At 51.6% G+C, this 21,121-nt stretch overlaps 1 protein-coding gene across 4 annotated transcripts in view; it reads right to left on the reverse strand.

Moving 5' to 3' along the window:
• Positions 1 to 21,121, reverse strand: part of dachs (unconventional myosin-IXb-like dachs) — a 225,301-nt gene that overhangs the window by 99,438 nt on the left and 104,742 nt on the right. For all 4 annotated transcript variants that reach the window (XM_075703039.1, XM_075703037.1, XM_075703040.1 and 1 more), the window contains one exon: positions 18,292 to 18,427. In XM_075703039.1, the coding sequence (XP_075559154.1) occupies positions 18,292 to 18,427 (136 nt within the window). The remainder of the gene's footprint in view (positions 1 to 18,291; positions 18,428 to 21,121) is intronic.

Genomic DNA, 21,121 nt, shown 5'->3' on the forward strand with positions numbered 1-21,121 from the left:
AATTTTTTGCAGGAGGGTAAACGCTAACACGCTGTTTTTGTAAATGTTTAAAATGTTTTACACTTGGTTAGAGCAATATCAAAGCTTTGTTTGGCTGGTTAAGCTGTGCGTGAACAGGTGGCTGGACTGTGCAGACCGATCAGGCCGCTCCCGTACGTCTACGCTAATGTTCCTTCATGAGCTTGAGTTTATGCCACCAGCCATCCGTCGAAACGCCCAGCTCGCCTGTGGTTACCGGAATACCAGATACGTTCGGCGGTGCGACACCATGCTCGCAACGCACGCTGCTTCGATAGCTCTCGCTTGGGGTCGACTGCGAAGCAGCTGGAGGAGAGTTTGGAAAGGCTTCGCGCGCTCGCTCCTCGAGAAGCGGAAGTCGACGACGCGACGTGCCATCATGACGCAGGGCCAGTGAAGGCGGAGCTTAGCCCCGATCCCTCGGCGAACGAGTTGAGGAGAAAATGCATGGCTATGGAGGAGGGTGACTTGTAATGATCCGTAGCTCTCATAATATGAGACGCCTGACACAAATTGTGGTGCAAATGATTAACTTTAGCTGTACCCTACGCATCAAAATTTGTCCGAACTGTTTCAGGCGCCCTTTATTGTAAGTGCTAAATGTCGGTGACACCTGCGGGCACCATTAACTACCAGCCACAGCAGCGTCACGTGTAAGCACCTGCACCCTGCAGTTCGTTAAGTCCCCCAAGTCACCTTTTCCTGCGTTCTACGGTGAAACAACGTTGCCAGACCGCACGAAGGAAAGTAAACGGAGCCAATTAGGCCGATGGGGCTTTTGCATTGCCCAGGGGGCGCTGCGAAAATGGTGCTAAAAAGCGCCCTCTGTCCTGAACTGGGTAGTACGAAGCTCGGTCAGTCTGCTTTGCAAAGCATGTTTACAATATGGACCCGCCACTTTCGGTTTTGTTGTACCATAGTTTGCAGCGAGTATCGGACGCTGAAGATTTATTCAGGGGTGGCATGCTGCGTAAAGGCAAGAAATTATGCAACGCCGAATACGTGTACGCCGTTCAAGAAATAAGCGGCGAAATTTTAGCACGGTGTCAATCACAAGTGAAGCGCGTCGCGTACGTAGTTGAACTTCAGGTAAGGCTTGCACGCTGCTAGATTCAGGCGCACAAACGCGAGGAAATGCTTGCTGTAAATGAATTCACAGCAACCATAAGTAGACATCGTGTGTACGGAACTGTTCGAGCGCACGACGCTACGCGCCGCGACGGCAGCGGTCTTCCAGCATGCCGGGATGAACAAACTGCTCCAGCGCACAACGGTACGCGCCGCGACGGCAGCGGTCTTCCAGCATGCCGGGATGAACAAACTGCTCCAGCGCACAACGGTACGCGCCGCGACGGCAGCGGTCTTCCAGCATGCCGGGATGAACAAACTGCTCCAGCGCACAACGGTACGCGCCGCGACGGCAGCGGTCTTCCAGCATGCCGGGATGAACAAACTGCTCCAGCGCACAACGGTACGCGCCGCGACGGCAGCAGTCTTCCAGCATGCCGGGATGAACAAACTGCTCCAGCGCACAACGGTACGCGCCGCGACGGCAGCAGTCTTCCAGCATGCCGGGATGAACAAACTGCTCCAGCGCACAACGGTACGCGCCGCGACGGCAGCGGTCTTCCAGCATGCCGGGATGAACAAACTGCTCCAGCGCACAACGGTACGCGCCGCGACGGCAGCGGTCTTCCAGCATGCCGGGATGAACAAACTGCTCCAGCGCACAACGGTACGCGCCGCGACGGCAGCGGTCTTCCAGCATGCCGGGATGAACAAACTGCTCCAGCGCACAACGGTACGCGCCGCGACGGCAGCGGTCTTCCAGCATGCCGGGATGAACAAACTGCTCCAGCGCACAACGGTACGCGCCGCGACGGCAGCGGTCTTCCAGCATGCCGGGATGAACAAACTGCTCCAGCGCACAACGGTACGCGCCGCGACGGCAGCGGTCTTCCAGCATGCCGGGATGAACAAACTGCTCCAGCGCACAACGGTACGCGCCGCGACGGCAGCGGTCTTCCAGCATGCCGGGATGAACAAACTGCTCCAGCGCACAACGGTACGCGCCGCGACGGCAGCGGTCTTCCAGCATGCCGGGATGAACAAACTGCTCCAGCGCACAACGGTACGCGCCGCGACGGCAGCGGTCTTCCAGCATGCCGGGATGAACAAACTGCTCCAGCGCACAACGGTACGCGCCGCGACGGCAGCGGTCTTCCAGCATGCCGGGATGAACAAACTGCTCCAGCGCACAACGGTACGCGCCGCGACGGCAGCGGTCTTCCAGCATGCCGGGATGAACAAACTGCTCCAGCGCACAACGGTACGCGCCGCGACGGCAGCGGTCTTCCAGCATGCCGGGATGAACAAACTGCTCCAGCGCACAACGGTACGCGCCGCGACGGCAGCGGTCTTCCAGCATGCCGGAATGAACAAACTGCTCCAGCGCACAACGGTACGCGCCGCGACGGCAGCGGTCTTCCAGCATGCCGGGATGAACAAACTGCTCCAGCGCACAACGGTACGCGCCGCGACGGCAGCGGTCTTCCAGCATGCCGGGATGAACAAACTGCTCCAGCGCACAACGGTACGCGCCGCGACGGCAGCGGTCTTCCAGCATGCCGGGATGAACAAACTGCTCCAGCGCACAACGGTACGCGCCGCGACGGCAGCGGTCTTTCGACATGCCGCGAAACGGCGCGGTCCTCCTGCAATCTTTGTTGACTCCCTGCCGCTAGACAAATAGTTATGCCTGCGCTGTAGTAGCGGTCATCTGTCCCTTTAGCAACTGATAAATAACTGACGCAATGCATATGAGCTCGCAGTAACGTACGTGCGAACCGCGCTGCAGCGCGATCTCGGGCGCTGCTCGCTTGATGTAGCTTTTAATGACAGCTCTCGAACATCGATGTGCTGTAATCAATACTGCCTTGCTGCGCTGCCTCAGCGTGCTGGCTTGATGTCAAGGACGAGCACATTTAACTCTCTAACATGTGCTGCTCGTAGTGGGGTAGTGAATTGTCCCCGAATCAGCCCGACCATAATTGTGGTCATTTGCACACACCTGGTCACTGCACCCCTTCGCACAGGTCGAATCAATTGTTAATTGTCGCTATGGCCGGATCTCCAATCGTGAATCACCAGCCGTGTCTGCTTCTATGTCGGTCTTCCGTCGGGACTGTAGGTGCAAAAGACCGAAATTTAGAACGCAGATATTCAAGCAAGCTTCAAGACAGGCCGCCGAAGCAGTCAGCATGGCGCGAAGTTTCGCTTACCCAGCGCGACCAACTGCGCGCCCGACGCTCCGCTTCGTGAGGCCTTGAAGGAAAGCGGTAGAATCTGATGTTGGGATTCAGGCCTTCTTGTTCATGGCACCCCACGACGCAGAAGTAACGACGGTGACGCTTTTTCGAGCCTGAGCTAGGTCTCTCCGGATCGGCGTCGCCGATTCCGTCTGCTTCCCGCATTACGTCTCACTTTTAGAGTCCGTTTTCGTTAAACTATACGCTGCGGCTAGCTCGCAGCGTGGTCGGTGTGGTCTGCGAGAAGTGACGAGCATTTTCGCACTCGCAACAGGGCAGAAGAAAGTGCTAATCGACGCAAAACTCGGGCTAGAAACGTGCTTGGCCACAGCCAGGGCTCAATACTACCCAAGCCGCTACTACCCAGATAACGTTGCGCGCGCCGCCACCAGGCGTCGCTTCTATACCTCAAACTGCAGCGCAAGACCCCCATACACAAATGAGATTTTTCAATTACCAGTTCGCTATATTCCGCTCGGACGTCGGAGCTCATTAGAGAAAAGCGCGTCCGGTTCTTATCGGAAATTGATCGTTCGTCGTTCAAGGGGAAATTCGCTGCGGGCCGAAAAGCGGGAGGGCACTGACACGCCGGCAGGGCTCGCAACAGGAAGGTCGTCGCAGTTCAGGGGCCGAGGTATGTGTAATAGCACAGCTACGCTCGGCGTGCGTTGGTTAGCTGGACATGTAAAGAAAGTTAGCTCAGCAAAGACGATACGCTGTAATATAAAGAGAGAAAAAGAAGAAAATCAGAAAACAGTATGCTAACAAAACACGGCCAGTATTCACAAGTAGCTCTCAAGATAGAATTGTTCGAGAGGGCCATTTCCACCCTACCATGCTGGACATATTATTGAAGAAGTCGACGAGCCAACGGCAAATAGCACTTATGAACGGAGAGCTTTCTGGATTCGGCCCTATTAGGACTCTACACCTAACAAAAGAAAAGTGCGACAAGAAGGACGAAAAGAAATTAACCACGCAATTCACAGTGATACGAAAGGCGGGGGCACACTGCCGGCGCACATGTCGTGTACTCGTGTCGATAGGTTAAACCAACACAAACAAAAAAACAAAACAAAGGAGCACACGCGTCGCAGCGGCCCGCGCAAGTAGGTCGCGTGATAAAGCCGCTTGTGGACGCACGCGAAGGCCGGAAGGGCGTTTCCGGAGGCCGCCTGACCACGGTCACGGACGAAGCCGAGCGACGAAACGCAAGGCCAACGTGACAAGGGTCGGAGCGTGTCGTGACGTACCTTTTTTGTTCTGTTGCCGTTCGATGTAGTCCCCGTGCCGAATCTACAGCCGTCGTCATAATTAAGCCGAACAACAAAGGCCGATCTACACCGGCTAGACTTTAGCAAACATTTACACTCACTTCCAACTGTAGCATCTTTTATATTTTTTACCCTAAGAGCACGTTAGGGCATTGCTAAGCGGGGCGGGGCAATTTAATAATTTCCTTGAGTCATATTTGGTCATAATACTCCTCCTCCACTTTCTCATCAGCCTATTTTTATGTCCGCTGCAGGACGAAGGACTCTCCCGTCGATTTCCAATTATCCCTGTCTCGCGCCAGCCGATATACCAAGTTGTGCTTGCAAATTTCCTCATTGCTTCACCCCACTGAATTTTTTGCCGCCCTCGACAGCCCTTCTCTGCCCTTGGCCCCCATTCTGTAACTTTGATAGTCTACCGGTTATCTGCTGTCGGCTATCCCTCTTTGATCTCTGATCCTCACCGCTCTCTTCCTATCTCTTAACGTTACGCCTGACATTTTCCGTTCCATCGCTCTTTCGCGGTTCTTAATTTGTTCTTTCTTAACCTCCAAGTTCCTGTCCCATATGTTAGCACCGGTGGAATGCAATGATATAGCTCTTTTCTTTTCAACGACAGTGGTAAGTTCCTAGTCAGGATTTGGTAATGCCTGCCGTATGCACTCCAATTGACCTTTATTCTTCTGAATGTTTCCTTCCGGTTATCTACCCTACGCATTACATGGCCGGCCCAGTTACTTCTCCTTTTTTTTTCTTAATGCCAACTAGGATATCGGCTATCCCCGTTTGTTTTCTGATCCTTCCTGTCTTTTTACTTAGAAGGGTGGTGGTTTGAGCTAGTTGGTTTTCCATTAACGTTAGGTGGTGCAGCGCGAAGCAGGAGAAAGGGACATAGAAAAGACGACGACGAGTGCTTGCTACCAAGTGAAATTTTATTTTTTGAACACACAAGTTTATACAAAAAAAGAATAAACAGAAAGAAATATGCCAAATGCGACTTAAAACAGAGATACCGTCACCACCGATGTTGTGTACGGATGCCAACTCTCTTTGTGATAACACCGGGGATGACTGTGCATGGGCATCGTTCAAGTGCCACGGCAGCTACCTCGACAATGGTGCGCGTCCGGTCGGGCACGTGCGCTAAGAACGACTTTCGTTGGCTCGAACGCGGGGGCGCCTCCGCATGCGCTACAATGCAGGGCTTAGAAAACAAACAAATCTTCCCTTCCGTTCCTAACATTGTTGGCATACTCTCGCAGGCGATGTTTAAAGGGACACTAAAGGCAAATATTAAGTCAAGATAAAGTGATAGATTAGTGCTGGACAATCTCTAAGGCGTCAATATTATCGCGAAGAGGGCCTTAATAATCGTGTAATTGAGATAAATGCAGGGCATGATTAGAGATTCCCCCGGGAGATTCGAGTGCTTGCCCGATGACGAAAGCAGTCCTCAGCTAAATTCTCTCACTAGTACCCAACCACTCGTTGCAGAAAGGCATACTTGTATATTACATTACCACGAAATAAAATACTACTTGTCCAGTTTTATTTCATTTTTAGAAAAAAGAATTAATTGAAATCACCCTTGACAACAACGAAGGTGGCCGAAATGTTTCATTTTTGCTCAAATCCGCGCCGCCCACGCTTTCGCGTTTCAATTGTTTCGTTATCGCGTAGTGCTGCGCTGGTTTTACTGGGTCGCGAAACTCGCACAAACTGCAAGTAGCAGAGAATTCAACTTCCATGTGATGTTGCGGGACGCCCGAATGGTCTGCGTCACTTGACCAAAAGCAGCTGCAGCGGCTAATCCACCGCGCTTTCTTGGCTCGCTACTGCCGTCTGTCGGGCGCCGTTTTACTCACCGACGGCAGCAAAGGCAGTGCCGGCAGCACAAAGGCAGAGTGGTGACGTTGCGTAGGCAACGTCACCACTCCCCGGTAGCGTTGCGGGAGATTTGAATTTCGAAAAAAGGAATTCGGACCCTTCATAAGCATTCTTCTCGTAAACTAAGTCTTTTCTTGGCATGAAACAAGCGCTCAGAAGTTTCTGGAATGATATTTAAACGGTCCACGTTGACTTTGTATTTTTCTTTAGAGCCCCTTTGGTGACCTGCTAGGCTGGCCAACGTAGCATGCACCACACCGCTCAAGGGAGTTCTACGCACGAATTCTCTTAACATTACGCCTAACGTTTTTCATTTTATTACGATAGCAATTATATGGACACTCAAGGAGCATTTCTGCAGTCGCCGTCAGCGTCGCCGTGATGTTCGGCATAGAGCCCAAGGGCGACAACGTCGTCGCCGCGCGCTGTGTGCGAGTGAAAGCTTGCGAGGGTGAGTCGGCGATCTCTCGCACGCAAGGGAGGAGAGAGGGAGCGCGCCCTCTCCCATCGGGCGCGAGGCTCCGGGGGGGGGGGGAGGGTAAGGAGGGGAAAGCCTTCTGCGACGGGATCAGAGTTCGCCGTGCGCCGTGTTTTCGCCGCTCAGTTTGCGTTGAAGCGATAGACAGCACGAAGGTCAATTCGCTCGCTGCTGCTGCGCGCTTCATCACTCCAGCGTTTCGATAGCAAGTGTATATTTTTATTACTAATATTACATACTAGTTTTGCAGGTGTTCCGATAGTTGCTACTTCAACACCTCGTTAGCTGACTGTTTTCAAGATGTTTTTGTAACATTAAATTGGTAAGTAAAACTGGAACAATTAAGTTCTGAAACAATAAACACAGAAGGTAAGAGCCGATATCTAATTATTCGGAAGACCCATTACGCTAACACCCATTCGAGGCACCCTAACCAGAAATATCCAGTACCCTCCACAAGAGAAGCACAAATGGATCTTAAGGCGTGTTAAGGTTAGGTAGAACGGCGAGCGTACAGTCTTACTCAAAAATTTAAAGGCCACTCTGTGATTGACACAATATCGTGCAAGGCATTTGCAGCAAAGCATCCGTGCCGTGGTCTGAGCTCCAAAACTTAGGTAAGTTAACTTCGGCAATTTACTTACCACGCCGGCTGGCAATTATGTCTTTCTTTCTCTGCGTCTCTTGCTATGACGAAGGTGGTACAGTAGGCATAAGAACGAAGATGTAAAGTTACAGAAGCAATAAAAAAGACGAAAAATAAAGAATGCAGCATTGAAATCGAAACTGGACGTCGCAACCCAGGGAGGTGATTCCCGTGACGTCTTTGGTGACACCAGGGCGGGCATGCAGCGCGAAGAGAGTAGCGACAGCTTCAAGCAATATTTCTTCAACTATCAGTGATAAAACACGCTTACCTCAGACTATTTTTCCTCACGGAAAAGACAAAACATAAATGATACGCTACGAATGTTACGTAAAGTCCGTCATACTTTACCCGTACACCACCTTAAGCATCTTCTTGTTTCTCTTGAAATGGTGCTCGATATTTTTGGTTTGGGCCCCTTGAAATTGTTAGCTTAATCTTTCTTACACCGTGTTGGATGTTTGTTACACGCAGCCTGTAGAAATAAATAGCTCGAGATGGGCATCGAAAAGTTCGGGTTAAGGTTAATGGCAGGTGTATGTTGTCGGCGAAGCATACTCAGCAGCGAATAAGCTGAATATATTCGGTAAGGGTAACAATGGCCTAGCGGGCTTCATCTAAGGGCAACTTCGCAAGGTGACTCAACGCACTTGAGGTTATATAGTATTGAGGTCCCGAATCGCAAGCGGCTGGTGATGGCTAACAGAAGTCTCAATTTTGAGGGAACGGGTAGTGTGTAAGCCAACGTCCCCTGCCCGCAGCCCCCCCCCCCCCCCGCCATCACCCACAAATACACGCGCAAACGCTACACAATTTTCAGCCGCCGTGTCTGGCGCACGTGATCGTAATGCCCAGTTGAATTTAGAATTACCTGAATTGCATACAAGACGGGATCAACTACTAGTAGCAATAGTAGTAAGAACATTTAATAATAATAATAATAATAATAATAATAATAATAATAATAATTAGAGGAGTTGTACTTTAATAGCCTGCGCTCTGGAATTAGCTCGCACACTCAATTCAAGCGCTTAGCAAGTTGACAATTCTCAAAAAAAAAAAAAAAAAAAAAGAAACGAAGGAAGCGCCGGAGCTGCGACTCACGAATGTGCCCACCCACGGGATCAGTGCAACCTTCCATCGCATCGCCCTCTCGGTTCCCTGGAGAACCACGGAATACCTTGAGGGAGACGCAATGAAATTGTTCAAAAGGAGCGACCCCCTGCTCTTCTCTCGGCTGCACCGATTTGACCCCTTCACCCTCACTTCGCCCCCTGTACATGCGCACGGCTCTTCTCCACAGCGGTCGCGGTCGTGACGGCGGTCAATTTCGCACCGAAACTCACGCGACGATCGGGAACGAATAAAAAGAAAAGTAAGCTGCCAGTAAACCGCGCGCGCGCCACGCGGTCGGGCGGAAGAGCTGCGGTGGGAACGGCTCTTTCCGGCGCGTGCACACACGCGCGTAAATGATGGCCGCCCGGGAGAATCAAAGCGGAGGCGATGCGCGCAAGGTGCACACACACGCGATGCGCATAAGAAGAGAGGTCGTGCCGTATTGTGCGCGCACGCGGCTCGCCGCCCGGCTGAATCGTGCTCCTTCCGTCGCAGACGTCCCCCCACCCTCTCTCTTCGCCCGACGCGCAGTTCTCCTTTCTGTGCAGTCCCAAGTTTGCGTGCAGCAAGGGGGCAATTAGAAAAGCGCGGCAAAAAATAAAAGCGAAGGAGCAGGCGACGTTGCCGAGCGGCGTCGAACTAAGAGCGTGGTCGTCGTCGGGACTACCGCCGCCATTGTGGGCCATTCGCCGTGTTTCGGCGCTGCTCCCTCTCTCGCACTCCGCGCCGAAAGTGAGAACCACGGGGCGAGGACGAAGGCGCCAGTTCCGTGCAGTGAGCGCTGGATGCAAAGTCTGGCGCTAATGTAAAGGTTGCGGCAATCAGTAAATGACACCGGGCACTTTCAGTACGTTAAACCTCACGACTTAACTAAACGGTAAATGGCGACTAGGCAGGCAGTTAAGCATGTGGGCTGGTAAAATTCGTCGACAGCGCGAACAAAGGGACCACGGGCTGCTGCATGACGCCTACGTTCTTTGACATCGTCAATTGTGAACCAACCATAACTCGCCGACATTTCTGGTCCTATTATTTAAAGAAATAGCGATAGAAGGATCTTATACTGAACTTATACTTCACTTATTGAAGCTGCCCTGCTTTTTGTTGATGAACAGTCATGAATATGAGCTGTAGTGAATTACTCAGATTTACCAATAACGTAGTTTGGCGAATAACTTTATCCCGAATGTGCGGCCCTGTGGATGTGTGTGCTGTTTTGTGTGATGAATGTGCAAACCACAATCCTCACCAAGCACATGAAGTAGCAAAATGCCAGGCTCCAGCTTCTGATCGAAGTCGGCATCTTTGACGTGCGCGGCGAAATGGTGGTCATTTAATTATTTATCCAGCTTCAGTTTCAGTGCTTTAAACTGGTCCTTAGAGTTGAACGGCGCAAATAAGGTCTGTCACGTTAACCTAGAGTAAGCATAAACCTAAAGAACCATGAAAGAAATAAGAAAAAGCAGAAGCACGTTCTCAGCCGAGACAAGGCCGAAGTCGAATGACTCCGGCGTGCATTTAAACGCTTCCTTCGACCGACTCTTCTTGTCTAGTATGTCCTGCTGAGGGATGCGGTTTGAAATCTAGACGTAGACTACTGCTCTGCCGTCCTCGCAGGACGGCCGCCACCTTAAGTCGTGTTCCATTCCTGACACAAACGGCAGACAGCTCCGTGGAGAAAGGCATCGAAGTCTGCAACGATGCAGTCTCCTTTGGTGTCTGGCAATCAGACGACATGAACGAGTGATGTCTGCGGAGAGCAACGGGATGGAATGGAGTCGACCGAGCGGCGGTTGTGTCGAAGGCCTCTTGACGTGGCCGAGTAGTAAAAACTTGAAGTGCTGTTTAGTTGGGCGAGAGTGCAGAAAGTTTGCAACCGGTCATCTGTAGAGGAGCACAGACTAAAATACAGTGTCAGAGTGTGAGAGAGCTGCCTGATTGGGCCACCGAGATGACAGGAGCTCACGGAGAAGTTTGGAACGCCGTAAGAAAGGTGAGGAGCCAAGGCACGATTACCGCCACAGTGAGGACGGAGACGAGGCTACCAACTGGAAAGGTGACCGAGGTAATGCCAGCTGCTTCCTAAGCCAAAATCAACCAGAGCTCTTGTCTCAGACAGCCTCGGCAAACCTCGGTGCCACTATATATATATATATATATATATATATATATATATATATATATATATATATATATATATATATATATATATATATATATATACATATATATGTATATATATATATATATATATATATATATATATATATACGACCCCCGTGCACCACTCTTTTTTAAGTAATTGAAAGCACATTTAGCGTGGTTAGAATAAAAGTATGAGTAAGTAGAACGAGAGAAATGTAGTGGCCCTTCAACTTTAACTCGTAGTGCCTCGATTTCTTCGCGTGCAGTGTAAAGGCGAACTCGCTGTTACATATGCGAAATAAAACGGACAAGCTCAATACACTATAATCCGAAAGGTAGTGAAGCGGGCCCTTGGGTTCCCGATCACGACGCCGACGTATCGACTCCTCGAGCTCGGGGTGCACAATGCCCTCGAAGAGATCGCTGGGGCTCAGGACAGAGCGCAGATGATACGACTGACGATGACGAAGACCGGCCGTCACATCTTGCGCGAGCTCGGGTACTTCCCACTGAACACCCAGGATCCACCGGAGCTTACGCCGGTTCCCCGCGAGCTCCGCGACCTGATCACGATCGCACCCATTCCGCGAAACGTCCACCCGGAACACAATCGAGGCAGGCGCCAAGCCCGGGCCACCGCGTTCCTCAAACGAATAAACAAGAAAGCAGACGACGTCGCTTTCGTGGACGCCGCCGCCTACCGATGCAACCGAGCCTTCGCCGCGGTAGCGGTCTCGTCCTCGCAACGGACTTTAAACGCCGCCACGGTATGCACACGTGATCCCGAGGTGGCGGAGCAAGTGGCCATAGCCCTGGCAATGCTCGACGATAAGCGAACGACAATATTCAGCGACTCGAGAACAGCCATCAAAGCGTTCGAGAGAGGAGTCGTCTCCGTCAAGGCGTTACGCATCCTCTGCGGCGCTGATCCAAGCACCCTCAAACACCACACCGTCATCTGGTTTCCCGCCCACCTGGGTCGGATCCCGGGCGCCCCGCCCAACCTCAACGAGACAGCCCACGACGCTGCGCGCGCGCTTACCGACCGCGTCGTCACCCCCGGGCAACTACGTCTCGATGAGTTGGAGGCTAACAGGGACGCCCCAATAACCTACAATGAAATAACCAAACACTTTTACTTGGGACGACGTCTCTTTCCGCCCCCTCACCCCAAACTAAACAGGCCGCAGGCGCTAACGCTACGCTTATTACAGATCTACAGATACCTATCCAAACCCGGCCACCTTACACATAATCTACCCGGACGTCTACCCAGACGATGCGTGCCCCTCGTGCGGGGTCACGGCGACACTCGCACACGTGCTCTGGGAGTGCAGACACCCTAAGAAGCCCGCTCCTACAAGACCAGCAATGGGCCGTCCAGCAGGCTCGCGCAGCGGCCGCCAGGTATTCCCTGTCGGTCCCTGCGTGGGAGACGCCCACTGCGCGCTGACGTGCGTCCTGCAGGACTTTTATTAAAGTTTTTCCAATCCAATCCCTACGTTAACGTCACAGCAACGGTATACTTGCGTGGGCAAAACGAAGGGATAGTGGATCACGTAATTGCAGGCGTTGTGCGCGTCATGAATTCCCTGCAGTGTGGCACCACGGCAGTGACGTTCCGCTGCCGAGCACGGCGTCACGGGTTCGGCTCCCGTTCCAACAGAGCGCATAGTGCAGGAACACTCATACGCCGAGCGCGCCAAAGAACTCCAGGTGACGAAAATTAGCCCGGACCCTTTCACGCCGCCGTCTCTCGCGAGCCTCAGCGTTGACGCGGGACGCCCCAAGAATCATAGCGAACAGGTGCGCGATTCTTTCATCTGGAATCGCACTGCGAAATAATCATGCACATCCAACGAACTGCGGCAATCGATGTTGCGCGAAGCATTTGCAGGAACTGGCTATGCAGCATCGCTTCGCAAAGGGTTACCAGGCGGACCAACGTGTTTGCGTGGGGCGAGCGATTGCGTGTGTGCGATGACAGCAGCAAGGCGGCGACGGTATAACGACGGGAATGGCCACTCCTTTATTACATTGCGGCGAGGAAACGTTGCAACCTGTTCCGTTACGGCCCGGGCAGATCCCGCAGGCGGTACAATACGTGGATTGGCTCTCGCTTTGAAAATCAATTTATCTGTAAGTTGCCGCTATATATGCCAAGTGATGCACGCCGCAAGAAATGTGCATGCCCATGTGGTCTCAACGGCAGAGCATGGGCACCTTGTGCTGGGAGAGGAGCCTGGCTGTACCCCGCTCTCGGACACGCATTCTTTCTTTCTTTTTGAGGAGGCCCGAAACGAGACAGGAACCTACCGTTCTCAAAGTGTCTGGTAGGCGGCAAAGAATGCACGCATTAATAATACGCGCACCGAAGCGGCCTGGAATATCGACAGCGCCGTCGGCCTCCCCTAAGCCACCGGCATCAAAATGCGGCTTCCAGCAGCTGGGCGGCCAGCTGGTACCCGGGGCAACCGGCTCGACTGGCGTCGGCACCGTACTCCGGCAACGCCGGCCCAGCTCGCCCCGAGGTCCGTGGCGCCCAGAGCTCACGACAAAGCGTTTAGGAGATAAAAGGCCGCGTGCGCTTGGTTCCCGCCCTGGCATTAGCGCCGCCGACGAGCCGGAAGAAAGCGAAGCGTCCTGGGGCCACGTGGGTGCCCTGGCGGGAGCGCGCACCCACCGCTCGCCTCCGCGACGTGGCTCGGTCACGCGCCCCGCAGCTCAAGTAAACCGAGGATGGGAATGCGCCGGGCAAGCATCACATCCAGTTGAGCAAATAATAATAATAATAATAATAATATTTGGGGTTTTACGTGCCAAAACCACTTTCTGATTATGAGGTACGCCGTAGTGGAGGACTCCGGAAATTTCGACCACCTGGGGTTCTTTAATTAACGTGCACCTAAATCAAAGTCCACGGGTGTTTTTCGCATTTCACCCCCATCGAAATGCGGCCGCCGTGGCCGGGATTCGATCCCGCTCCAGTTGAGCAAAATGAAGAGGGTAATTATAACGACGGAAATGTGGTTGGGCATGTTTGGTCCGAATTTCATTTGATGTCGCTTCGAAATTTGACCGCGACATCGGTTATGGCCCAGTGTCGTAGCAAATCCGGTGTCGGCGTCCGGCGGCAGCGTCTCCGTGAGCGAAAATGCCTGTATGTATTTACGCATATGTACATGCCACGCCTTGCTGTATGATATGCGGTATATGGGGGTTATACTGCCACACCATTCCATCACTAAAGTTGCTCATACCTTGTCTGACATTCTCGACAAAGTTATTCCTCGGAATTTTGAAAATGACAGCCTACAAAGAAATGTCACGAAACAAAACACCGAAAGCGTATGCCTTTTATGTTAAATCTTCTCAGACTGAAATATTAAAAGTTCGAAACATAAAAAAAAAAACTGAAAATGATGTAACCTTTTTTTCGCGCGGCTGCGCACTACCTCCGCGATCGGCTCACGCAAGAGGTCGCGTTTCTACCAGGAAGCTCGACTTCGTGCATAGCGCTCGCTGCCACCGTTTCCCGGTAAGCATTACGCTTACATAGGGTGCAGTTGCTGGGAAGCGTCAGAAGCAGTCAGGGATCTTTGAATGCTATCGCGTTCAATTCTTAAGGGCTAAACTTAGGCGTCCTCCAAATTTTGGCCAATAGTCCAAATTTAGTTTTCTTTATTGCAATAGAAACTATATGCACACTCCAGGCGCATTTGCGCCGTCGCCGTGATGTCACGTATGAATTCCATGGGCGATAACACCGTCGCCGCGCACCGTATGCTCTATGCACCAGTGAAAGCGTGCGAGGCTGATCTGGCGATCGCGGGTCAATCTCGCCCGCACCAACGCGGAAAGGCGAGGAGCAAGCGCGCCGTGGTTGCTCAGTGGCTATGGCGTTGGGCTGCTGAGCACGAGGTCACGGGATCGAATCCCGGCCACGGCGGCCGCATTTCGATGGGGCGAAATGCGAAAAACACCCGTGTACTTTGATTTAGGTGCACGTTAATTAAAGAACCCCAGGTGGTCGAAATTTCCGGAGTCCTCCACTACGGCGTACCTCATAATCAGATAGTGGTTTTGGCACGTAAAACCCCGTAATTGAAAAGCGACGAGCAAGCGCGCCGTCTTCCGTCGCGCGCCTGTAACCGCAGGGAAAGGAAGATAGGGGAGGCGTTGTACTTGGGCAGCAACACGCGGCCTCGCACGGTCGCGCGGGCTTTATCTTGAAAGCGATCTGCTTTGGGGGCCGAGTCTAGGTGGGCCGACAGCTCCTAGCTTTGCTGTTGCTGTGTTCTCGCCGCTCAGTTTGCGTTGAAGCGATAGACAACACAAGGTCACTTCCCTCGCCGCTGCTGCCGCGCTTCCACCCACCAGCGTTTCGACAGCGAGTGTCCGCGGTCATTGAGTGTGATGTTTGCCTGTGCGTGCTGACACCATGCTTGTTACTTTAATCAGTAAGCGAGTGTTTATACGGTCGATAAAACAACTATCCTTCGTTTGTATGTCTGCCTATTAATTTGCTATCACAGTCGATGCTTCGCCTCTCGGGCGAAACTGAGACTTTTTAGAACGCAGCTCTAAGGCACCCGTTCCTGTGTTAAGCGTCGGCGACGGCCTCGGTGTAACCGAGCGAACGAGCACAACAGCGAAGGATTGAAGAACGAACGCGGAGCGGCAGATCAAAAAAGACACGAGCCGCGAACGGCGGACACCAATGAGAGCGGCTGCTTCAGTGACGTGCGGCCGGGAAGCAGTTTCATGCGGGCCCACCCGACTGCTCTATGCGTGCTCGTATCTGGTCTCAGCAGGACCGCTAGTTTCGTACTGTCGTCTGCTCGCGTCAGCTCTCTCGCGCGTGTTTGGTTCGCTTGCTTTGGTCTCGTTCGCGCTTATTTCGATTGTCACAGTTTGCGTTTTTTTTTTAACTGATTGTATGCGCGACGCGAATTGTGTAGTATCTTCTGGAAGCCAAGCGGCACCAGCAATAGACTGGAACCTTCGACAAGCCATGTATAAAAGCCGAAGCGCTTGACCTGCAAATAAGATTTTCGACGATTGTCACCCCTGCTACATGTCTCTCTCAAACACTTTGCATCAGTATATTGCGAAATGAAAACGCGTATAGAGCTGCGCTCAAATTTCGCATTAGGGAGTATCGTAATCATCGGTGATTACTCCTTTTTCTTTTTCTTTTTACTATTGATTTCCCTGCTGCGCATTGTGTATTGTGAGGCAGCGGTCAGGGCCTTTCTGTCCGGATCACCACACTGGTCAGCCTGGGGGATCTTCGGACTCCGATCTAGCGCTCTTTAGGGCCGTTCTCCTCACCTTTAGTGACACCATCAAACATTATCAGTTGGGCAGGAGGTTCTTCCCCCTTCCTCAGGAGAAGCTCTCTAGAGCACAGGCATATACCCTCCGCATGCTTCGTACCAGGTCATACCCTAGTCTTTATTCCCACAGCCAGTTCATCGAAGGCCTTGATCCAACATGCCCAGATGGTGGCGCCGCTTGTACGTCAGATCACATGCGGGCAGTGCCCCTCATACAGGGTCCTCAACGCGCGACCGAAGAGAAATGGAGCTCCATGTTCTGAATCAGGCCTTACACATCAACTCGGGGCCGTCTAGAGGGCCCGCGACGCGGCGGTGAGGCTCGGACTACCCGTCGCGACGTGGGAACGGACCGCTGCTCTACCGCCTTGAACGGTAGCGTACCTCAGGATCTAAATAAAGTTTGTCTGTCTGTCTGTCTGTCTGTCTGTCTGTCTGTCTGTCTGTCTGTCTGTCTGTCTGTATAAGCATTATTTCGTTGCTCTGTTATTGATTGATTTAAATCGTGTTAAGTGCTTTGAACGCGTACTGTAGGTACAGAACGAGAAGAAATGAAACCGAGGTGCTCGATTTTTATCAATGATTCCGGGACGTTCTTCTGCATGTAACTATACGCGAGAACAGCATATGGAGAATAATGACAATGATCGTGACTCTATGATTGTGATCGTTACTCGAATGCAGTGCGGCACTACAAGCAACAGGAAACGAGGAAAGTGACAAACGCTGTCTCGCACCAGCAAATGATCTTTGAATAGAACGCATTCTAAACTGTCGGGCTTTTTACTGCGTCACATACCTGTAACCTTTTCCAGTTAACGAATAGGAGAAATAGAACCGGTGGGGGATTTGAGTAACAAAATGAATGCCAAGAGACGGGATGTGCAGTCAAGGATGGCAGAGAAATCAGGGGTGTGATTAGACTATAACCAATTATTATTATTATTATTATTATTATTATTATTATTATTATTATTATTATTATAAGACTAGCCACATAAGCAAAGATAATAAGAGAACGTTGGGACAGGCTAATGGAAATAAGTTGATGATGATGATAAAAGCTGGCAGAGTGCCTTCCCTCGTGACGAATAATAATAGTAATAATATTTGGGGTTTTACGTGCCAAAACCACTTTCTGATTATGAGGCACGCCGTAGTGGAGGACTCCGGAAATTTTGACCACTTGGGGTTCTTTAATGTGCACCTAAATCTAAGCACACGGGTGTTTTCGCATTTCGCCCCCATCGAAATCCGGCCGCCGTGGCCGGGATTCGATCCCGCGACCTCGTGCTCAGCAGCCCAACACCATAGCCACTGAGCAACCACGGCGGGTTCGTGACGGAGAAGTCTACGTAAAGATGGACGAATTTCTGCTAACTGTAGGAGAATTGGAGTGGTGTCAATTCATTTGGCACGAACACAGTGAAAAGCACTGTTCCTTCAGGAACATTCAATCGACGTCAGCATTATTGGTACTGGGAGTTGGTACTTAAGTAGGGCGCACGTACGAGTGCGAAAACGACATTTTTTTCTCTTCAGTTTACTGTTGCTACCGTACACACATTTTTAAGTGCAAAAATAAAGGCAGTAACTTTAGCGAAAGGTTAGCTATGTTGGTAACCATGATGTCGGCTCCCGAAGTCGAACAACGTAAAAGCGGGAGACAACGTTTAGACAAGTAGACTTGACTTTTTCAGTGCCTTGAAAAACCCTTGAAAAAGACGAGTACACTTGTCGGAATATTGGCTCCTGCTTTTTTTTTTATCTTGTTCTCGTTTTGCTCATCGTCTTGAATTTTCATCTCCCACGTTCCCCGTGTTTAACCTGGATTCTAACTTTCATGCGTTTTGCTAAGTGTGATCCTGTCTTGCGTGCAAGAAACGGATGCTGGAGTTCCTATACAACTTGCAAAATATGCGCTACCACTTCTTTTTACGTTTCCGCTTCTGCACATGGCGCCCGTTTGAAGCCGAAACGTCGCTTTTTATAATTTACCCTTACCATTCTGGTCGTCGATCCGTTTTATTTCCTCGTATTATGATTTTACATGCACGCCAGACTTTTCCAGCGGCCTCACCTTGCACGTAAGGATGCGCCGCTGTTCCCTGCTGAAGGGCGTGCTTGGAGTCCTTGAGCGCAGGGTGGGGCGCGGCTGGTGGCTGCGGTGGGTGGGACACGGGGCCACCGTCCCCCACGGGTCCCAGGCCGGGGTCCTGCGCGGGGGTCGTGGCACAACCTATTAGCCCGACAGCCAGCGGCAGTGGCCAATTCTGCCCAGGTTTGACGCACACGGTGAAAGGAACACTGAAGACTCAGAATAAATCAGCCTACACTAGTAGATAACTGCAAACACTCGTTATAACGAATTCACCAGGACAAGAAGTATACTTCGTTGTCAGCAAGGTTTCCGTAAAAGCATAGACACTAATGAGCCGTAGTATACAGGGCGGGACCTGCACTGACAGAGCAAACCGACTATGACTGTACAGGTAAACGTTAAAAAAAGATAAAATTATGGGGTTTTGCGTGCCAAAACAACTTTCTGATTATGAGGCCCGCCGTAGTGGAGGACTCCGGAAATGTTGACTACCTGGGGTTCTTTAACGTGCACCTAAATCTAAGTAGACGGGTGTTTTCGCATTTCGCCTCCATCGAAATGCGGCCGCCGGGGCCGGGATTCAATCCCGCGACCTCGTGCTCAGCAGCCCAAGACGCAGCCCAAGATAAACGTATACATACATGCGACTGCGGAATGAGACAGGGGGAAATTATGAGTAGAATGGTAGGGAAGTTAAGCAGATATGGTTACAGTTGACTACCCTGCATGAAGGCAAGTGCATACAAAGAAAAAGCTTTGCTTTGCACAAACGAAGTAAACTGAGCATACAATACAGCAGCAGCAAGCAGTGTTCTCGCAAAGTCGAGTATGTACAGGTCTGTGGACCTGAGAATCGTCTGCAACGTTGGTATAGCCTTCTGGATGCGGTTGCTTTGAGAATACTGACTTTTTTCCCCTTGACAGCTCGCGGACAATTGTCCAACATATCCTGCAGCTGCGCACATCACTTGCCTTCTAGCCCTGTGCCACGGGCAGACACGAGGAAAGTGCGTGAATGTTTCGTCACTGTTTCGTGCATTCCATGTATGCTTGCTAGCCTTGCCGATCAGAGAGGCGTTAGTAAATGCGGCTGTAATGCACCGATTGTGGCATGCCAGTGGAGGAATTCTGTTGAAGCCTGTGAGCACACGTCTTGTCTCCTTGAGGTGATACACCCGTGGGCCCGAGGAACGGCAGCCACCTGGTGAAGTGACCTTCGTAGAATTCTTTGCGTCTCCCGGTTGATACGAAGAAACGCAAAATGTCAGCGCGTATGCGGTCCCATGCGGATTTCCCGTCTCGCATTTCATGCTTACCGGAAAGCGGCACAACTGCAGTTTCAGTAATGGGGTCTAAAATGCTTCCATAACGGATGGGTACTCTTTCAAAACGCCATTGTCATTCATCCAGAGGAGAAAGCTCGATTATTATCGCAAAAAAATCACTACTTTCCCTTTTCATGAATGTCGCGAATAACTCGGCGTGACGTAGCAGTTAGTTTGTCCCCCTTTTTTGTTTTTCTATTTCTTTCTTTCTTTTAGCAGAGCACGGTGTACGTTTGGCTGAGTTGATATACCGTGGATTCCCGATGAGCACGTAAGACCGATGGGGCGCAGCAACTAAACTGGTCCCACGTGCGTCCAGTTTATTTCCGCGTTGTATCGCCAAGTATTTTAAGCGCACATTTTGCCGGCTAATAAGCGCCGTTATTTCCGCTGAATAAATCAGAATAAAATCCTGACAAAACACTTCGCCACACTAGACTAACTCAATGCTGTTCCTTAGGGTCTATTTTGTGAGATAATCAAGGCCCGTAACGCCATGGAACGAAAACTGCACAGGGATCGAAAGAGAGAGAGAATGATGTACGAGGGGAGACCCAAAAGCAACGAGAATTGTTGCTGCTACAACTCGTGTATTTCGTCGGACATTCCGAAACTGTCAACATGTACTTTCACCGTACTCTCCCTGAAAAGCCAGGGACTCGTCCCGCCGCTTTATCTACTGTGCATGACTGTTCTTTCTTTAGTGTCTCGTTTCACTTTTGGACGTCGCGAGGGGCTTCTTTACTGGCAGTAACCAGAGTGAGGCAGCGCTGTCCACTCGCCGTTGCCAGGAAGTGCTGCACGCCGCTCAACGCTGCGCGAGCAGGAACGTTGCCGTGGGGCACGTGCCACTCGCGTGAGCTCCGCGCAACGGGGCGCTGCATTCGAGCGTGCAACCGCGTGGCACCGTCAACGTAAAAATGGTGGTTGGCTGTCTGAGCTTGCGATACAAATTCAAAACGACGAAGCTTATTAATATACACAGAAAAAAACCATCAACGATGATTGTCCACGTAAGCGAAGAGAACGAACGGACGGACGAACGAGTGGGCGAGCGATCGAGATGAGCTACAGGGAGAGCAAGAAAACGAACGAGCGTTTTTCTTGCCGAGTCCGCGACCCGCGGTCATCAACCACCACGCACGACAACGGCCGGAAGAGCAAAATAAAGATCTTGTCTTGCAATCTTTTTCCACGACGGAATAGAAGTTATTCACACAAGGACGCTGCTTGGTTAAGCGATTGAGGTGGTACCGAATAGAACACGCGCCTAGTGGCGCGTAGGCCTGATCGGGGAAAGGCCAGTGGCGTAGCAACAGGGGGGGCCGGGGGGCCGTGGGCCCCGGGGGCCAGTGGGGGGGCGTCATGTACGCCTGAAGACACCCCTCTTTCCGCCGGCTTGACTGGGCGCAAATTGCAAAGAATGCTCCAGCATCCAGTAGCCCGAGCTCATGCACCCGATGCGTTGCGCCGCAGAATTGTCG

The sequence above is a fragment of the Dermacentor variabilis genome, chromosome 8 (assembly GCF_050947875.1).
Source record: "Dermacentor variabilis isolate Ectoservices chromosome 8, ASM5094787v1, whole genome shotgun sequence".
Classification (NCBI taxonomy): domain Eukaryota; kingdom Metazoa; phylum Arthropoda; class Arachnida; order Ixodida; family Ixodidae; genus Dermacentor; species Dermacentor variabilis.